Source organism: Corella eumyota, chromosome 1 (genome assembly GCF_963082875.1).
Source record: "Corella eumyota chromosome 1, kaCorEumy4.1, whole genome shotgun sequence".
NCBI lineage: Eukaryota > Metazoa > Chordata > Ascidiacea > Phlebobranchia > Corellidae > Corella > Corella eumyota.
The window spans coordinates 7,869,499-7,888,348 of NC_137490.1; the positions used below are offsets into that span (position 1 = coordinate 7,869,499).

At 29.4% G+C, this 18,850-nt stretch overlaps 4 protein-coding genes across 4 annotated transcripts; 2 read left to right on the top strand and 2 right to left on the bottom strand.

Annotated features, from left to right (window-relative positions):
- Window positions 1–181: 181 nt before the first annotated feature.
- LOC145742859 (ATP-dependent DNA/RNA helicase DHX36-like) lies at window positions 182–8,229 on the bottom strand. The gene is made up of 22 exons (XM_082560690.1): window positions 8,096–8,229; window positions 7,732–7,787; window positions 7,568–7,625; window positions 7,419–7,437; window positions 7,208–7,350; window positions 6,654–6,728; window positions 6,353–6,448; window positions 6,017–6,154; window positions 5,668–5,786; window positions 5,057–5,203; window positions 4,801–4,962; window positions 3,985–4,205; window positions 3,626–3,746; window positions 3,277–3,420; window positions 2,984–3,101; window positions 2,549–2,723; window positions 2,279–2,376; window positions 2,019–2,183; window positions 1,434–1,544; window positions 931–1,134; window positions 522–674; window positions 182–400 (listed from the first exon to the last, which is right to left on the bottom strand). The coding sequence occupies exons 1-22, from the start codon at window positions 8,147–8,149 to the stop codon at window positions 266–268; spliced, it is 2,712 nt and encodes a 903-aa protein (XP_082416816.1). The 5' UTR covers window positions 8,150–8,229; the 3' UTR covers window positions 182–265.
- A 2,984-nt stretch (window positions 8,230–11,213) lies between these two features.
- LOC145763414 (uncharacterized) lies at window positions 11,214–12,738 on the top strand. Its single transcript, XM_082574858.1, has 2 exons — window positions 11,214–11,878; window positions 12,009–12,738. Exons 1-2 carry the CDS (start codon window positions 11,444–11,446, stop codon window positions 12,492–12,494), a joined length of 921 nt encoding a protein of 306 aa, XP_082430984.1. The 5' UTR covers window positions 11,214–11,443; the 3' UTR covers window positions 12,495–12,738.
- Window positions 12,739–14,703: 1,965 nt separating this feature from the next.
- On the top strand, window positions 14,704–17,173 carry LOC145754225 (uncharacterized). The gene is made up of 2 exons (XM_082570564.1): window positions 14,704–15,513; window positions 15,644–17,173. Exons 1-2 carry the CDS (start codon window positions 15,079–15,081, stop codon window positions 15,962–15,964), a joined length of 756 nt encoding a protein of 251 aa, XP_082426690.1. The 5' UTR covers window positions 14,704–15,078; the 3' UTR covers window positions 15,965–17,173.
- Window positions 16,481–18,789, bottom strand: LOC145754241 (uncharacterized). Its single transcript, XM_082570565.1, has 2 exons — window positions 17,962–18,789; window positions 16,481–17,871 (listed from the first exon to the last, which is right to left on the bottom strand). Exon 2 carries the CDS (start codon window positions 17,797–17,799, stop codon window positions 17,371–17,373), a length of 429 nt encoding a protein of 142 aa, XP_082426691.1. The 5' UTR covers window positions 17,800–17,871; window positions 17,962–18,789; the 3' UTR covers window positions 16,481–17,370.
- Window positions 18,790–18,850: the final 61 nt, after the last annotated feature.

Genomic DNA, 18,850 nt, shown 5'->3' on the forward strand with positions numbered 1-18,850 from the left:
AATAAGGTGATAACACATAAAATATTGCACACAACAACCACGAATTATAGCTAAAGTAAAAATCTTAAACCGATAAGTTGTTTTGCCAAAATTCCCCTATGTTAAATTGGTTTTGTTTATAATGTTATACTTATAAGACCGCATTATCCTGCTTATTTTTAATCAGAAATTACAACAAAACTCCATAATTACAGATTTATTTAATTTAAACAAAAAACATGTCAGGAAATTCTAAATAAACTCAATATTAACCTAATTTTTAGTATTAATAATAAGTTTTAGATATTAAAGATAGGATTGATTTCAAAACTTCTTTTTGAGCTTTTTCTTTGCGCCATGGTAAACCGTTTGGATTTTGAATTTTGGAAGCTAAAATTTTGTCCAATTCTTTTCTAAGTGACTAAAAAAAATATCATTTTTAAAAGAAAACTTTTTATTGAGTAATATTGCATAGTCTTACATATAACCTAAACTCAAAATTTTAAAATAAAAACCTAATAATAATTATTTGACTATCTAACCTTTACAGTAGAGGCTACCTCTTTGCTAGCCTTAAACGTAATCCACTTATCCACTGAAATATAATGTTCACCCTTATCATTGTAATCATTAATATCACCACCAAAGAATAGTAAAGGATAAGGACTGACCTCACTTGTATCGTATAAGTATATCTAAGAAAAATGTTTTGTAACTTCATAAAACCAACATATGCAGGGCAAAGAGAGATTTTGTGATATAATATATAACAGGAATTTAAAGCTATAAGTCTTTTGCAAAGTATTGTAACCAAATTTGTATATCAAAGAATTACTTTCTTGATAAATACCTTTTGGAATCTAGTTAAAAAGGTAGTCAAAGTATATTCTTATACATTTAAAGTACTTGCCACAAAATACATTTTTATTTTTCAAAATTTAAATTACATACCCCTGTTGTTTTCATTTTTTCGTAGTAGCATAACCACCGTTCCTTAAAGTCATTACCAGTTTTTTCAGCATTAACTGACTTCATATGTAAAGAAACCTTTTTCTCATTTTTAGTCGACAGTTTAGGTGGTTTATGCTGATTAAATGTAGCCTCAATTTTCGCAATATTAGGATATAAACCACCACATATTATGGCTTGCACAATCTAAAAAAAGTTTATTGTTAAACATTTTATGGGTGTTTAAGCCTAATTACCTACCCAGACTAAGGCAACTAGGGTAATTGTAAGTTTATTAGAAAATACCCAATTGCAAATAATTAAATAAATTTTAAACATGGCACAATTTTAGACCGTTAAAACAAATATGTGTGCATATTATTTTCCAAATGTAAAATTTACCTACAATTCTCAGTGAATTCCAATATTTTTTTTTGGGTAAATAATGATTTTAGCATCACTATCGTTATTTACAGAATATCATACTTAAAAAAACATTTTTTTACTTTAATATCTTTTGAATTTGAGTTATCCTCAAAATTTTCAGAATCTATTGAAGTAACAAACCCAGCATCATACAATTGCTTCACAAACTGACCTCTCATATCACTTATCATCTGAACACATTCAAACAAAAATGTCATAAATTGAAAGTTGGTTAAAAAATGTTTTATTTTAATATGACATGATACATTTAGTAGTTAAAAGTTCAATCCCCACTGCTTCCATGTTGTGGTGCTTTTGAGTACGACACTATAAAAAGTGAAAACTTCTGCTGAAGCCAAAGTCGATTGGGACAATTACATGTTTTAATAATATCCTAAAATGCCTATGGCAACTAAGTACTAAGTCGGTGTAACCATCATAACTTTATGTTTAGGCCACAAAGCTTTCCCACAACGAGAATAAAGATAAAAAAAAATTATTAAACTGGTATTGCTTTGGACCAGGCTAGTTAAAAAATATTTTTTTAATAACTTTAAATTAAAAAAAAAAACATAAACAATAGAAATGTTTTATATTTTTTATAACTTGAGTAAAATTTACAATATGCCAATATTGACATAGATGTTGTAATAAAATTAACTTACTTTTAATATAGGCATCGATAAAAAGTTTTTGTAGCAGAACTTAGAAGCCCATCCCTCCCTTGTTGCTTGTTTCCATTCATTAAACACATTGATAAACATTAAATGGTCACTGTTATTGCCTTTGGCAAGTTTTAATCTACACCGGTCTGCCTGTTTTTGCAAATCCTGCAACAAAATATATTTAAAATATTAATTTCAAAAAACTAACACATTTATTTTGGTAGCCTATTTATTTATAGTCAAAAAAAACAAAAACTTACAAGTTGGAACACAAATGGATCCTTGAAACTTAAACAAGCTGCTACTGTAAGAACAGGAGATAGACACGAAAATACAGAAGATAAGATCAACATTTTTCCTAAAAAATTTATAATAAAGTTGTCAGATAATTTCAGCTTATTAAATAATTTTAATTAGTTTTATACAATTAAATTTGCCAAATTAGTTAAAATATTGAGAACAATACAAATTTTACAATTGCAATAAATTTTTTTTATCAACTTTTTTCTAAACATTTTTTTTTAAATTACCAATTTGTGGTTCAACAGGTAATCTAGCCAAATGAAAACCAAGAGAAGTTAAGTTTTGTTGATCGTCCAAAGCATTTAATGACATTAATTTGTTGATCGACAAATCAATCGATTCTGGGGGAGGTGGCTCCAAGGCACTTGATAGAAAATCTTTTATCTTACCCAACTTTAAAAGCTAAAAATTAAGGTTAACGATTAAAAATAAGCTTCAAAAAAGTTAAACTTTCAAAGTTCTGGTAAAATTTAGATTACAGCAAACTATAAGAAAATTAAAAAAAAAGTATTAATATTATACCATTCAGTTTTTATTTTCTATTTGCAAATAAACTTTAATTCATACACAAATTCCAAAAATTGTGTTTACATCATTTAAAAAAAATGTTTAAAAAAATTTATGCATATTTTAAAATCAACTATGGTTATTATTCTACATACCTTGACATCTAAACATAACTGATCCAATGGAGTTCGTAGAATTTCTGGTGTAATATAATCTTCCATTTTACTTTCCTGTAACTTTGAAAACACATGAAAGCAATATCCCTCCCTTACCCTATTTAAAATTAAAAAATGATATATAAAAAAATAATGTAAAAAGAGATTATATTAAACTAATATAAAAACTAACATAACAAAATTTTTATGTTTAATCAAATACAGAAAAATTTAGATAAAATTTAATTATTTGTAAAGTTTGTAAACTACAACATCAAATACTATATTTTTACCTTCCAGCTCTTCCCTTTCTTTGTTTAAGATTAGCTCTGGAAATCCAATCAGCTTGAAGAATATTTATGTTTTTGGAATACTCAAAATTTCGAATTTTAATTTTTCCAATATCAATAACATACACTATATCATCTATAGTAATGCTATAACAAACAACATAACATTTTTTATAAATTAAAAATGGATTAGTTAAAATTAAAGGATTCACAAGTTTTAGTTTTGGTAATTTGCAAAATAATGTAAGAACACACATGTATCTAAAATTAAAACCGTTTAAATTGGACAAAAAAATGTATGACATTTCAAAGACATTTTTTTAAATTAAAAAATAATTTTAAGTAAAACTACCTTGTTTCTGCTATATTTGTTGCAATAACAATTTTAGTGACACCTGGTGGAGAGGGATTAAATACTTGTTGTTGCTCGTGTGTTGGTATCATAGAATGAAGGGGATAAACTGAATATTTATCTAAAAAAATCAACAAAATTTGTAAAAAATAAATTTTTTCTGAAAGTATAAAAATTTATCCCCTCAAAAAAATGAATAAAGTAGTTTATTATTCTTTACAATTTAAATTATCAACATTTTTCTGAGTTAAACTAAAAGTAACACTTATAAAAAAAATATGCAATCTAAATATTTTTTAAGTTAAATTTCTCAAAAATTAAAAAAAACTATAAAAATATTTAAATAAAAAAACAGTCACCATTGTAGAAAAAGTTGTCCTTAGTTATTGCTTTATTTAATTTTTTAATATCCTCCCAACCTGGGACAAAAACTAGAAATGCACCATTTTTGATTTCAGTGTTTGGAGGGTTTATACAAATGTGTTTAATTATTTTAATTATTAAATCATAATCTATAAAATTTTGAAGATGAGTGTCCATAACACAAATTTTTTCACTGTTCTCTAGTGATATGCCTTTACTGTTAAAAATAATTAAAAGAAAACATTAGCAATTAATATGACAAAATATTTTTAAAATTCAGTTACTAGTCAATAGCAAAAAATATGTTTAGTATCAAAGTATATAAAATTGTTAAATATTTTAAAAGTTGGGTTTTGTTTTTTTATTTTAAAATTTTTTTTTGCATTTGTTTAACCTCATGTGGGAAAGACAACTTTACAACCTAAACATAAGGTAACTTATAACATCGGCTGAACTTATGACATCAGTTACCCCAACCCAGTCTCTGGTTGCCTATGGCAGTTTGATATAATATTGGTTATATTAGCTTGAAAATTGTAAGCTGCTGTTTAAATGTTGGCTCAGCAAGCGTTCATACTATTTATAGCACATTACTCAAGGGTGCCAAAGCATGAGAGCAGTAGGGATAGAACCTAGGATTTCATGTAGTGAAGACAAGTGTTTTGACCACTACACCATGCTGCTGCTGCTGGTGTTATATACAATGCCACAAGTAACAATTTAATTGGAAATTTAAATTAATATAAACAAACGAATTTATACTGAACAATTTCAAAAAACCCAAAAATTCAAAAAAACATCTTTTATAAGACCTTTGTAACTCCGTTTGATATTCTCGTAATTCTTTTGAATATTCCAATTTATTTTTACGAATTATATTTTTCTCTTCTTGTGATTTACGCTTTAACCAAAGTTTTTCTTTGGTTGACTTTAAATTTGAATATGACTTGTATGCATCAGAAAGTGGTTTATAACTAAAAAAAATAAAAGATGAAATACCCAAAGGCAGCTAAAAACAACTGCAAAAGTAAAACTTAGGCCTCTATGTTACAATTAAATACATCTTACCTTAGCATTGGAATTATATCTTCAAGGTATTGTTGTTTCACTTCAAATGTAAAACCAGGAATATTTATAGTGGGACATTCCTCAAAATAGGTAGAAAACATATTAGCATTAAGTGTAGCACTCATTAATATAACTTTTAAATCTTTTCTAAAATTCACAAAAAAATAAAGAATTATGTTAAAAAAATATAACTTGCATTTATAAATGTAAAATTTTGTACACAAAATACTATGTAAAACTACGGTGGCACTATCCTCTTTTTAAAAGAAATTGAGTTTTTTTTAGTTTCTTATTTTTTTTATGTGGCAGGGTCGACTTCACTAAACGTAAAAACAACTAAACGTAAATGAACATCTTCCCCTCCCCCCAGTCTCCAATTGCCCTTGACAGTTTGGGATATCATAGAATTGAATTTCCCGATAAACATGCTTCTGCTTAAGTGTTGGTTTAGAAATTTATACCATTTAAAGCACCTTTTTCAAGGGCGCCACACCAATGGTTTCTAGACTAAATACAGAATTTCTAAGCAACTAGTTAATATATTTTAGGACAACAATTAAACACATTTATATTAAAAAAAAGGTTAACTTTTTTTTAAAAAATAATTAAACCTTTTGTGGATGATCTTTTTTAAAATAGTAAGAAGAAAGTCAGAATGTAAATCTCGTTCATGAATCTCATCCAAAATTACATGACTCAAATTCTTTAAAAGTGAATCTGATTGCAACCACTATAAATACAAAAATTAAATGCTTTGTTGATTTGTATTAAACAGCGCCTTATATAAGGGCGCTAATATAGTAGCATAGAGAATCAAACCAATGACATTAAGTTGTAAAGTCAAGTGTTCTAACCACTACACCACAACATTGACCAAAGCCACAATGCTTGTTGTTTATTAAAACTAAAACAAAACCATAAAATTTAACATCAGAGTTAGTTTAATTTTATTGCACAAACTTGAATTAAAATTCCCGTTGTACAATACAGAATCGATGCTTTCTGTCGAGGTAATTTTGAACTCAATCGTATTTGAAATCCACAACTATTTCCATTCCCACATTCTTCATCTCTCTCTTTAGCAACCCTCTCAGCAACCTAATTAAAGCAACATTTTTTTTATTATTGAAGAAAAATTTTTTAAGTATAAGCTTTACAGAAAACTTTTTCGTAATCGAAAATTAGAAAAAATTTTTTTTAATAAAAATAAGGCTAACTGTAAACAAATATAATAATATCACCAACTAGATTAGGGTATTTTTAAACTTCACAATCAATTTTAACAACAACCCTTACCGATATAGCAGATATTCTTCTTGGTTGGGTACAAACTATTTTACAAGATATTCCCTCACCTTGTTTTAACAAATCATCAAGAATAAATTGAGGAACCTAAAAGTTAAAAAAAAATTATTAAAATAAAATTTTAAAAAATGCCTTGAAATTTCTTTTAAGTTTAAGGAAAGATATTTCCCTTTTATTATGAAAACATTCTAAGGCGTTAAAAGAAAGAGATTTAAACTTTATTTAAATTTTATTATAGTTTTGCAATATATTTTTAAAATCTACAACAAAGTAAAATTTAAAAAATTCTTACCTGCGTTGTTTTGCCACAACCAGTTTCACCACTAATAACAACAACTTGATTTTTGTTAATCAAATCCAGTAATTCCTGTTTAATAAAAATTAGCTTATACCTGAACTGACATAAAAAATTGGATTTGTATATATACAACTTTCAAACCTTGACTTTTAAGCCTTCAAACACAACCTTTTAACGGCAGCATCGTGCAGTGGTCCGAACACCTGTTCTCACTACATGAAGTCCTTGGTTGAATCTCCACTACTTTCAAGCTATAGTGCCCTTGAATAAGGCACTATAAACAGTGTAAACTCTGCCAAGCCCACACTTAATCAGCAGCTTACAATTAGTGCGCAACTACAATCAATAATATCCTAAACTGCCGAAGTCAGCCTTTCCACATCAAGAATAAATAAATGTCAAAAAATTAAGAAATTACATTAACTCCTAGTGCTAGGGTAAATTTCAATTATTAGTTGGACAACATTATTTTCAATAAAGAGATAAGAATAGGTTTTGTTGTAACTTTTATTTAAACACAACTTAACACTTCTGACAAAAAATCTTACATTTTGCATTTTATAAGCTGGTAGTTTCTTTCGAAATTCAAGCAATCTCCTGTACATTTGAGATTTAGGTTTTGCCATACTTTTATCAATAATTTTTTGAAGTGTCTCATCATTTTCAATATGGCGCTTAAACCAACTATATTCTAAAATTCAACAAATTTTTTTTTTTATTCCCTTAAAATGAATAAGTTGTGGTTAAAACTGTACTTACGCTCTGATCCATCTTTGCTCTAAAAATAAAAACAATTTCTATTAAAGCTATATTTTATGGTGGAAATATAAAGTAATTGTTTATTGTGTATAAGTTAATAAAATTTAAAACAAATCTCAATTTCTGGAAAATCATTTAATAATAATTACTTGAAAACTTAAATAACTTGAACAGTCATCATCAGTATTGGAATCCGAATCATCGTTTCTTAAATAAAATAAATCAAATTTGGTGTAGAAAGTTGTAAAATAAACCCACACTTTTAGGTTACACACTCAATTTTACAAATTTAAGAAAAAACAAAGTTCCTTACCGTAATGCGTTTTTTGCAGATTTCATCTGTTTTTTATTCATTTCCACACTTGGCATCTTAAGTTTTAAATATAATAAGAGTAAGCATCAAAGCTAATATTTTTAACATTCATATAAGAACAAAGGTTATATGTTTAAACCAGTATCTGGTATGTTCTAGCATTCTTTAATAAGATATTACCAATAAAACTCAATTTACTTTTGACAAGCCGAAATGCAATAAGAAAGTTTATAAGCAAAAGAAAAAAGGCAGAAATTCTAAACTGATTATAAGTGCCACCATACCATCATGCATAAAATATAAAAATACACATTACTAATCAGAACCAAGGTATTGAAACAAGTTGAAAAATAACAAATTTTACCATTTTATCTTCCATGTGGGTTTTACGCTGATTACTTCGCTTACTATACCACATTCCAATTTCTCTGCCAGAAAGACCTCTGGGATGACGTGAATTTTGTTCTCGAGGACTATCGGATTCATTTTTTTGCCAGTTTGAATTATTAAACCCACTATAACTACCCCTGCCCCTTTTGCCCCTGCTGTAACCACCCCTGCCCCTTTTTCCCCTGCTATAACCACCCCTGCCACCTCCTCCATGATTTTCGGAACCTCTACCCCGCTTATTATAATGGGCAAATCCACCTCTGTTGTTTCTTTCATAACCTGTTTCCCTTCTGCCTTGAGAGAAATAATTTTCCTCTAAACACAATTAAATTTTTTTATGCAATAAATTAAAAGACTGGATAATTTATTTATGTAACTTTTCAGCTTTTAGCAGTTTAGTAAACTTTATTACACATAAACTGATAAACGCAGAACTAATAGTCAGTTAGTTAGTTTAGTCTGAGAGACAAAACTAAAGACAGTACATAAAATTTGTTAAAGCTCTATTAGCGTAGTCCGCCGGTTTAAACGGGTAGTACCAAAATGAATGCAGAAATACGCAAAGGCCCAAACTGCCAAAGGGAAGATTAGGCTGTTAGGGTAAGGTTATAAAAATTCCGTCCTTTCTGCATTTATAAACTTGGCGGACGACGCTAGTATTTAATAAAAACATTTTGCCTTTTAATTTTTTATAACTAACCTTGTTTGCATTGATCCATTTTAAGATAAGCAAAATATCAATTTCCTGAATGACAAATTTTGTTTTTTAAAATCACTTCAATTATATAAAATTATAATACTTCCAATAGGGAAAGTCCCTTATTTTTAATCGTGTTGCCAAGTTAAAATCAATTACCATTTTTTAAAATTCGTTATTTTAATAAAAAAAAACAATATTTTATTTCTTATTAATATTACCATTTGTATCAAATTTTTGTGACATAATTACAAAAATAATGCAAAAGTAACTTGATAAATTTGCAAAGACCAAAAAATTTAAAATCGTTTACCCAATGATGTTATATATACGATCATTGGTTTACCCAAAAGTTAGCTTTGTTGATTAAAAGACAGTTACATAAAATATACACTTGTTTAAAGAAATTGTACGGCAAAATAATTAATATATTGATTAACTATAAATAGAGAGATGATGCAATACCTTTTGGCTGTTGACATTTGCTATATATTATTTTTTATAATATTGGACATGGTTAACATAAGGTTTTTATAATAAAGCATATGTGTGTAGTTATTAGACAATTTCGCAAAATATCACATTCCTACTATAAATAAATATAATTAAGTGACAAAGCCCTGTTGTAATTAAATTATATATCATATAACAAATTTGAAAAAAAATTAAGCGTTTTGTTTTACAAAAATTGCAATATTAAACAACCTCTTTATTATAACATTTTAAATAAATCCCATGTGCTATAATGTTAACCTCAGTGTCATGTAAAAATAAACAGATAATTGATTGAAATAGAAATACTACCCTAATTAAAATTCTAACATAGCTTATAAAATGCAGAAGCGTGTTGAGTCGTTTTTAGTCTCTTATAGCACTGTTAAAGATATGTTAAAGTAGACTAATAATAACAAACAGAAAAAATTAAAATTGATTTATGAAGTGTATTAAATACAAGTACAAGCCGTTTAAACGAACTAGTTGCTGATAAACTATTAAGGTAAAAATGAGATATAATACAACGGGTGAATATGCTCTTGAAAGTGAAATATTATCTGGACTTACATTTGCATTGGGCACTTATCTTGTTGCAGTCCATTGCATTTTTCGCTACAAAAATCGGGATTTTAGCAAGCCAGATATTTACAATGATTTGTGTCATCTTGTGTTTGCGATCATTTGTATTGTACCTCAAATATGTGCACGATTTCCCAAACTTTACTTTTTAACTTGTCATTCCTTAATAGTAGGCCTACCTGCTCTTTGGCATATTCAAGAAATTTGTCTTTATTTATTGGTATGGGAACGACAGACCATGGTTCTAAACAACAGGCTGTTTGTTAAAGTAAACACTGTCGTCCTCAAGAATGTCTCCAAACTGATATTCATCGGTTGTATAGTGGGTCGTATTCTACACGGAGCATTATACGTTTGGTATCTTTGTACCGAAACGTTTTCCAACTGCGTTCCTGAAAATAAATCGAAAAACCAGGTCAAAACCCGATGGGGAAGAAATGTTGCGTTGGAAGCAACGTTTTCCATGATAATTCAATGTTTTTTATTAGGTCTTATGCTATATCCTATTATTAGGCGATTTGGTTGCGAGAAATTTAGTGGCAATCAGTCCGAAATAATAATACGTAAAGTGGTAGGTAGACTGTGTGCGTGTACGTTTGTTTTCGTATTTATACACGTGCTTGCAAATGCAGCATTTGCAGTGTTTAGTAATGGGCAGGGGATTTTATTTTGGCTATCGTATTTTACGCTATTTCAAGTGTTTTCCATGTTTGTTATTCAAATATCTCTACAGAATTACACATACCGACTTTTTCCTATGTGCCACAATAAAAATAGAATTTATCCTGTAGTTCACGTCCGTACAATTTATGTGTAATTTCTACGCCTTCATTTTGATAATTTAATTTTTGTGCTAACTAAGCTTGCTGGTTGTACTTTTACGAATGTGTAGCACTGCTTTTTACCACAGCCTTTTTTGTGAAAATATAATTTTAAACGTTTAAAACCAATGATAGAAATTTGCGTGAGTTTTTTTTTACTGTGGTGTTGGGTATTCTAAACCTTAAATAATAATTTTTAACCTTATTGCTTTAAAAAATTTCACTAAAATTAAGAAATCATTAACTTTAAACTTAAGCCTTGTGACGTAATTTTCTTTTTTCGTTTCATTTTTTCTCTCAGTCACTAAACCGTGGAATGTAAGGTTATATAGGCCTTTTTTTAATATCTCTTTATTTCTTGTGAAAACGTAAAATAGCTATTCGCTTGTATGTGTATTATAAACTTTTATTAAGTTTTGTATATAATAAACTATTTAATAACTACAGGGTACATTTTTTGTAAGACAACAAGTTCTTAAAACTTTTTTATTTTAAAGCCTTAACACTAAAAGATATCGTGTACGTTATTTATGAATGATATAATATTTGAACGTGAAGTGAAAAAGGGGAACTTGCTTTGTTTGCAACACGACAAGACGATACGAAATCTCTCAAAAAGGGGAACTAAAGTATTGTAGTTATAAAAAACCTAAGTCAGCAAAAGTTTAACGTTGCAGGCACAATAATTTTTTTACAGAAAAGCAAGTATAGTTTTTTAACCACAGCAATAATGTGCAGTAAAAATAACAAAACTGAGCTATGTCGAAACTTTAAGGCCTTTTTTATTACTGGAATGGGCGCATCAATCGAGCACATTAACTTTCTAAAGTCCAAACAAAGAATGATTATTCAAACCGCTTTATTTGGAGATCATTATAATGACAAAAGACTTGAGATAATTGGAAATTGGACTGTTAATCCGCGGGACAAAAATGAAGAATTAGTAGAACAACTTATTGGTATTGTAAACACATTGCACTGCCCTTGTAAAAAAATTGGGTTGGTTTTTATTGGTCACAGTCATGGTGCAAAGATTATAGCTGATACATACATTCAACTTCAAAATGAATGTAGTGCGGCACCAGATTTATGGGAAGCAATTTATGATAGATCTGCATTATTTACGCTAGGCCCTGTCTCTTATGTCGACAGCACCATGGCACAGGCAAGTGTTTATGGCTTCAACATGTAAATACTGTTTAAAGTAATATTACATTGCCCCCCTTAAAAAATGAAAATGTAATTTTTTTTACATGGATTAATAAATTAATAAAAAAATTAATTTATATTTTTAGACCACACTAAACATAGTGTTCAGTAACGACGGACCTTCGAAAGTTTGTGGAATTATGAAAATCGGAAATCAAAAAGAAGGATGGGTAATGAAAGTCGGTCCTTACAAAAACAAAGTGTGTCAGTGTTGTGAATCAGATGAATCTGACCGAGATGAACTTGTCTCAGATCCTGTAAAAGAGGCAAAAAGTTTGGGCCGTTTTAAACAAACAGGGGAATTGTCGTTGTTTTCCCTTCAAATGTCTGCAAACGTTTCGGAAAAAGCGTTGTACTGTTCAAGAGAGTTCAGTAATCAATCTGTAGATCTTCTTTTTTCTTCGTCAAAGTCTGGACAAGAAGCCCAGGCAAAAATCCGTGAATTCGCGGGTTCAACTGACCCAGCACATTTTTTGGATCACTATTTAAAGTGTAGAAACTGGAGGGCGCGAATCCGTGAAATGCTGAAAACGAACCACGACAAAGCCACCTGCACTTGTAAGCCCAACTAATACATTAAAAAATGTCACAAAAATATTCCTCTTTAAATAATGTTAGCTGTTTTTTTTTCGTTACTAAAATTGACAATTGCAATGCCAAATACTTTCTATAAAAATACAGGAAGTAATATTCAAAATTATGTTGCAACAAATTTGCAGCAAAACACAGCTTTCGTGTGCCCATTTAGAATTCAACAGATTTTTTTTATTACTTTTATAAATTTGCTATTGTATTAATGTAAATAAAATAAAAATGTTTTAACATGTGAATTTACAAGTTGTTTTGGTAAAACACGACTCAACACTCTATTAAAAGTTAAATGTTATGTTGACTATTTTATAAAAAAGAGATAAACCTAAAATAGGCTTATAAGATGTTTTAGTTCGATTTTTTAATTTACTGAATAGTAATTTACACATGCACATAAAGCTAAATTGCTTTTTAATAACTATGAAGGCCTTTTCAATATAGCTATATTAGACTTTTGAGTTACCAAGTCAAGTTTCTTGTAATAAAAACTTGCAGTAAACTGATAATAGGTCAATGAACTGAATGAAGTCGCAATAAACGCTTAAATTAAAAGGCAATAAAATACAATAATAAGCTACTTTTAAAAACAAAAACTAAGAACTTAGTTGTAAAAAAACCTTAAAAAGTATAACCCTTATAAAAATGATACATTGAAGTAAAGTACAGGTGCAAAAGTGTTCGGATTAATTGAATAACTTATCTAAATTAAAATTTTTTAATAAAATTATTTATTGAAAATCAAACGTAACTTAATATTTAAACTATACAATGCAATTATTACACGTTATAAGGCGATTTGTTTTTTATATTTTCATTCGGAAAAGGGTGTAAATGTTACGTCAAAACCCCAAAACGGCATTGAGATGTCTAAACTTAAAACCTTTTGCCATGTAATTCGAATTTAGCATCAATACGACAATAGTAAAATTTTCTCCTTTTGTCATTTTACCAAATTTGCTAACGATGACATGTGAAATAAGTCGAAGGTCGTTCTATTTATTTCTTATTTGTGGAAAAAAATAGCTATTTTGCTTAAAAATAAGTATGTATAAACAATCTTATTTTTTCATTACTTTTTTCTGTTTGTATCATGCAAAAAGGGTTTATATATTTAACCAGTAAATAAATTTACGTTTCTTATTGCAACGGTATTGAATTTGAACCACTTAATAACTTAAATGTTACAAGGGGGAAAGAAAAAAGTAAACACACTATATTTGCGTACGATAAAAGAGGGGACGCTGAATTTGAGGGAATGGAAAATGAAGGAACGAAAAATAAAGGAACCGGAAAATGAAGGAACGAAAAATGAAGGAACCGGAAAATGAAGGAACGGAAAATGAAGGAGCCGGAAAATGAAGGAACGGAAAATAAAGGAACCGGAAAATGAAGGAACGGAAATTGAAGGAAAGTGAAAAAAGGAGAAGCGTAATCTTAAAAAAATAAAACGCAGAAATTCCGTTGACTGTTTATTTGTATTTAAAGCAATATTATTTTAGAAATAAACGGGCATTTTATAGAAGACGGTTAGGGTATGCTGGGGTAATAAAAATTAACTCATTATTGCTCATCAGTTCTTGAATAAATGAAAGTAATCCTAAATAAACAGTCAATGGTATTTCCGCGTTTTAGTATTTAAGATTCCACCCTCTCCTTTTTTGCTTTCCTTCATTTTCATTTGTAGAAAAACAGTACAACAAAACGTCTACAGAATTACACATACCGACTTTTTCCTATGTGCCACAATAAAAATAGAATTTATCCTGTAGTTCACGTCCGTACAATTTATGTGTAATTTCTACGCCTTCATTTTGATAATTTAATTTTTGTGCTAACTAAGCTTGCTGGTTGTACTTTTACGAATGTGTAGCACTGCTTTTTACCACAACTTTTTTTGTGTGAATATATAATTTTAAACGTTTAAAACCAATGATAGAAATTTGCGTGAGTTTTTTTTTACTGTGGTGTTGGGTATTCTAAACCTTAAATAATAGTTTTTAACCTTATTGCTTTAAAAAATTTCACTAAAATTAAGAAATCATTAACTTTAAACTTAAGCCTTGTGACGTAATTTTCTTTTTTCGTTTCATTTTTTCTCTCAGTCACTAAACCGTGGAATGTAAGGTTATATAGGCCTTTTTTTAATATCTTTTTATTTCTTGTGAAAACGTAAAATAGCTATTCGCTTGTATATGTATTATAAACTTTTATTAAGTTTTGTATATAATAAACTATTTATTAACTACAGGATACATTTTTTGTAAGACAACAAGTTCTTAAAACTTTTTTATTTTAAAGCCTTAACACTAAAAGATATCGTGTACGTTATTTATGGTTATGAATTTAAATAATATAATATTTGAACATGAAGAAGAAGGGTTAAACTCGCTTTGTTTGCAACGCGACTTGTAAAACGATACGAAATCTCTCAAAAAGGGAAACTTAAGTATTGTAGTTATAAAACCCAAGTCAGCAAAAGTTTAACAAGGACCTATATTAAAGTACGTTGCAGGCACGATAATTTTTTTACAGAAAAGCAAGTATAGTTTTTTAACCACAGCAATAATGTGCAGTAAAAATGGCAAAACTGAGCTGTGTCGAAACTTTAAGGCCTACTTTATTACTGGAACGGGGGCATCAATCGAGCATGTTAATTTACTAAAATCGAGACAAAGAATGATTATTCAAACCGCTTTATTTGGAGATCATTATAATGACAAAAGACTTGAGATAATTGGAAATTGGACTATTGATCCCCGAGACAAGAACGAAGAGTTGGTAAAACAACTTACTGAAATTGTAAAAACATCAACTTGTCCTTGTGGAAAAATTGGATTGGTTCTTATTGGTCACAGTCATGGTGCAAAAATTATAGCCAACGCGTATATTCAAGTTCAAAATGACTATAGCGGGACACCATACCTATGGGAAGCAATTTATGATAGATCAGCGTTATTTACGCTAGGAGCTGTCTCTTATGTCGACAGCACCATGGCACAGGCAAGTGTTTAGGGCTTCAACATGTAAATACTGTTTAAAGTAATATTACATTGCCTCCTTTAAAAAATTAAAATTTAATTTTTTTTACTTGGATTAATGAATTAATAAAAAAATTAATTTATATTTTTAGACCACACTTAACATAGTGTTCAGTAACGACGGACCTTCGAAAGTTTGTGGAATTATGAAAATCGGAAATCAAAAAGAAGGATGGGTAATGAAAGTCGGTCCTTACAAAAACAAAGTGTGTCAGTGTTGTGAATCAGATGAATCTGACCGAGATGAACTTGTCTCAGATCCTGTAAAAGAGGCAAAAAGTTTGGGCCGTTTTAAACAAACAGGGGAATTGTCGTTGTTTTCCCTTCAAATGTCTGCAAACGTTTCGGAAAAAGCGCTGTACTGTTCAAGAGAGTTCAGTAATCAATCAATAGATCACATTTTTTCCTCGTAAAAGTCTGGACAAGAAGCCCAGGCAAAAATCCGTGAATTCGCGGGTTCAACTGACCCAGCACATTTTTTGGATCACTATTTAAAGTGTAGAAACTGGAGGGCGCGAATCCGTGAAATGCTGAAAACGAATCACGACAAAGCCACCTGCGCTTGTAAGTCCAACTAATACATTTAAAAATGTCACAAAAATATTCCTCTTTAAATAATGTTAGCTGTTTTTTTTCGTTACTAAAATTGACAATTGCAATGCCAAATACTTTCTATAAAAATACAGGAAGTAATATTCAAAATTATGTTGCAACAAATTTGCAGCAAAACACAGCTTTCGTGTGCCCATTTAGAATTCAACAGATTTTTTTATTACTTTTATAAATTTGCTATTGTATTAATGTAAATAAAATAAAAATGTTTTAACATGTGAATTTACAAGTTGTTTTGGTAAAATACGACTTAACAATGTTATTATGTTGGCTATTTGAAAAAAAGGTTAATATATAATAGGCTTATAAGATGTTTTAATTCAATTTTATTATATTATTTTGATATTAATTGGAAACAAATTATTTTACATTGCTTTAAGTAATCCCTTTTATTATTTCTAAGTTCAAGGTCAAATAATTAACAGTTTTTTAAAAAAAAAAGAAATTTTAGCACTTAAGTTTGGTTCCCTATATAACATGTATTAGAATCCAAGTTCCTGTTTTTGCTAGTTCCTTTTTTGTTTTGTAGCGTGATTCGGGTGTTTTATATGTGTTTTCTAAACTGTTTTGCTAGTTTCTTTTCAAGTGTTGTAACGTTATGCCAGTGATTTTTAAAGGTTTTCATTTGTTCATTGAAGTTTAAAACCATAACAAATATAGCGGTAATCATATAACAAAACAATATACCATACATGCACGTTGTTAAGAAGTAATTTGTAACGTTAAACCTTTAACAGCGCTGGACCGACGTTAATTTAAACAACTTAGAATCCATCATAGCAAACCACCAAAAGTTTGGTCATATATTCTTATAAATGAATTTCTTACAATACTTAAAACCATGATGTATGTATAGAATTTTGAAATAAATATAAATCTGATGAACTTTACTCGAACGTTTTTAAATTGCAACTTAAAATTTCTTTCGTTTACTTACAATTTTTGTTCCATAAATTCAATTAAATACAATCCAGTACATAAAATATTTGATACTGCTGATTTTCTATTTACAATAAAATAATAACAAATTCTGCAAAGTATAAAATAATATTCAGTATGTACTTAGCAATTTAATTTAAAAACATAAAACACTTAAATTGGTTTAATATAAATCCTTTTAGAAGTGTTTTTTCGTTCCAATTTAAATGTTAATAAATATATACAAAGGGTAATTGTTAAAAAAAAAACAATACAAGTTCTTGTCACGTCATTTGTATGTTCCATTATTTTGGTTTGGCTGACATAAGCATGTTGCCCGGTATTGAACTGTATCTAGCATTCTTCGAACGTTAGCCCTCCAGTTTCGACACTTTAAATAGTGATCAAGTAAATGTGCCGGATGGTTTGATGCAGATAAATCACGGAGGCCGTCTTGAGCTCTATTTATGGAGCTTGTTGATATGAACAAGAAAGGAAGTGCATTTTTAACCGACTCCAAAGATGAGTTTACTGAACTCTCTGAAGTATTTGAAGAGCTTCTAACACTTAATGCAGAACAAGAAGCAACCTTTTCCAGCCAACTTAGGCACCTAGCTTCTTCTACCGGATATTCTTCATCGACGACGGGTTGACCCGATTCGCAACATTGACAGACTCTGTTTTCAAAGGGGCCTATCCTCATTACAGGGCCTTCCATTTGGTTTCCAAACTCCAGAATACCACCAACGCGTGCATAATCATCGTTTTCAAACACAATGTTTAGGGTGATCTAGACAAAATTTATTTTATCTTAGTATTTTTTATATTATACATTCTCAGAATTTACCTAGAACTTAGCATTACAAACTAAAGAACTTACCTGTGCCAGCGAATTATTAAGGTAAGAGACACCGCCCAATGAGAATAAGGCTGATCGATCATGGATAAAGGTATGGTGTTGTACTTAACTCCCTATGTAAGTCACTATATGCATCATAAATAACCTTCGCACCATGACTGTGGCCAATAAAAACTAAACCAATTTTTCCACAGGGGCACGGGGATGTTTTAACGACTCTTTTAATTCTTTTTACTAACTCTTCATTTTTGCGCCAAGGCCAATCCGTCCAGTTTCCCATAATCTTAAGCCTGTCCGGATCGTAAAAATCTCCAAATAGAGCGGTTTGGATAATTATTCTATTATGAGACTCCAAGTAACGAACGTAATCAGTTGATGCTCCTATTCCAGTAACAAAGTATGCTTGAAAGTTTCGGCATAGCTTGGTTTTAGAGTCACACATTCTAGTTACACAAATGTTTTTAAGTACAAACTGTCAACTTTTCTACAAACTGGTAATGTCAATTGACTTACAATTAAAAAAAATAGTTTAGCTTGCAGACAAATTATATTTTGCTTTCTGATATATATCGTAAAAGGAATTTTTTCATTTTAAGTTCCTGTTTCGCTAACATTTTAAGTTCCTGTTTTTTGTTTCGTTGTCACGCGTTGCCAAAGTTTTTATGTGATTTCTTTTAATTTTTTTTCCAATTCAAAACCGCGGTGGAGATAAGAAAAACCTACCAAAAAATAACATATGTGTGTTTTGGGGCGTGACTAGAGTTTACTACAAATGTTGGCTAGACACAGCGCGACAGCATGAAGACAGCATTGTATTCTGAATACACATTTACATTTTAAAATGTTTTAAAACACTTGCAAATAAATATTTGTGCAGCGAAGTAGTCATTTTATTTTTCCACAAAAGAAA

What these genes read in the sequence shown, in the direction of transcription:
- LOC145754241 (XM_082570565.1), bottom strand. Translation starts at nt 17,799, where the DNA reads ATGGAAGGCCCTGTAATGAGGATAGGCCCCTTTGAAAACAGAGTCTGT.
- LOC145754225 (XM_082570564.1), top strand. Translation starts at nt 15,079, where the DNA reads ATGTGCAGTAAAAATGGCAAAACTGAGCTGTGTCGAAACTTTAAGGCC. An exon ending in TCGACAGCACCATGGCACAG is followed by an intron (nt 15,514 to 15,643) that starts GCAAGTGTTTAG and finishes TTATATTTTTAG; the next exon opens with ACCACACTTAACATAGTGTT.
- LOC145763414 (XM_082574858.1), top strand. Translation starts at nt 11,444, where the DNA reads ATGTGCAGTAAAAATAACAAAACTGAGCTATGTCGAAACTTTAAGGCC. An exon ending in TCGACAGCACCATGGCACAG is followed by an intron (nt 11,879 to 12,008) that starts GCAAGTGTTTAT and finishes TTATATTTTTAG; the next exon opens with ACCACACTAAACATAGTGTT.
- LOC145742859 (XM_082560690.1), bottom strand. Translation starts at nt 8,149, where the DNA reads ATGTGGTATAGTAAGCGAAGTAATCAGCGTAAAACCCACATGGAAGAT. An exon ending in CAACGGGAATTTTAATTCAA is followed by an intron (nt 5,787 to 6,016) that starts GTTTGTGCAATA and finishes TTGTATTTATAG; the next exon opens with TGGTTGCAATCAGATTCACT. An exon ending in AAAAAATGAAAACAACAGGG is followed by an intron (nt 675 to 930) that starts GTATGTAATTTA and finishes CATTTTTCTTAG; the next exon opens with ATATACTTATACGATACAAG.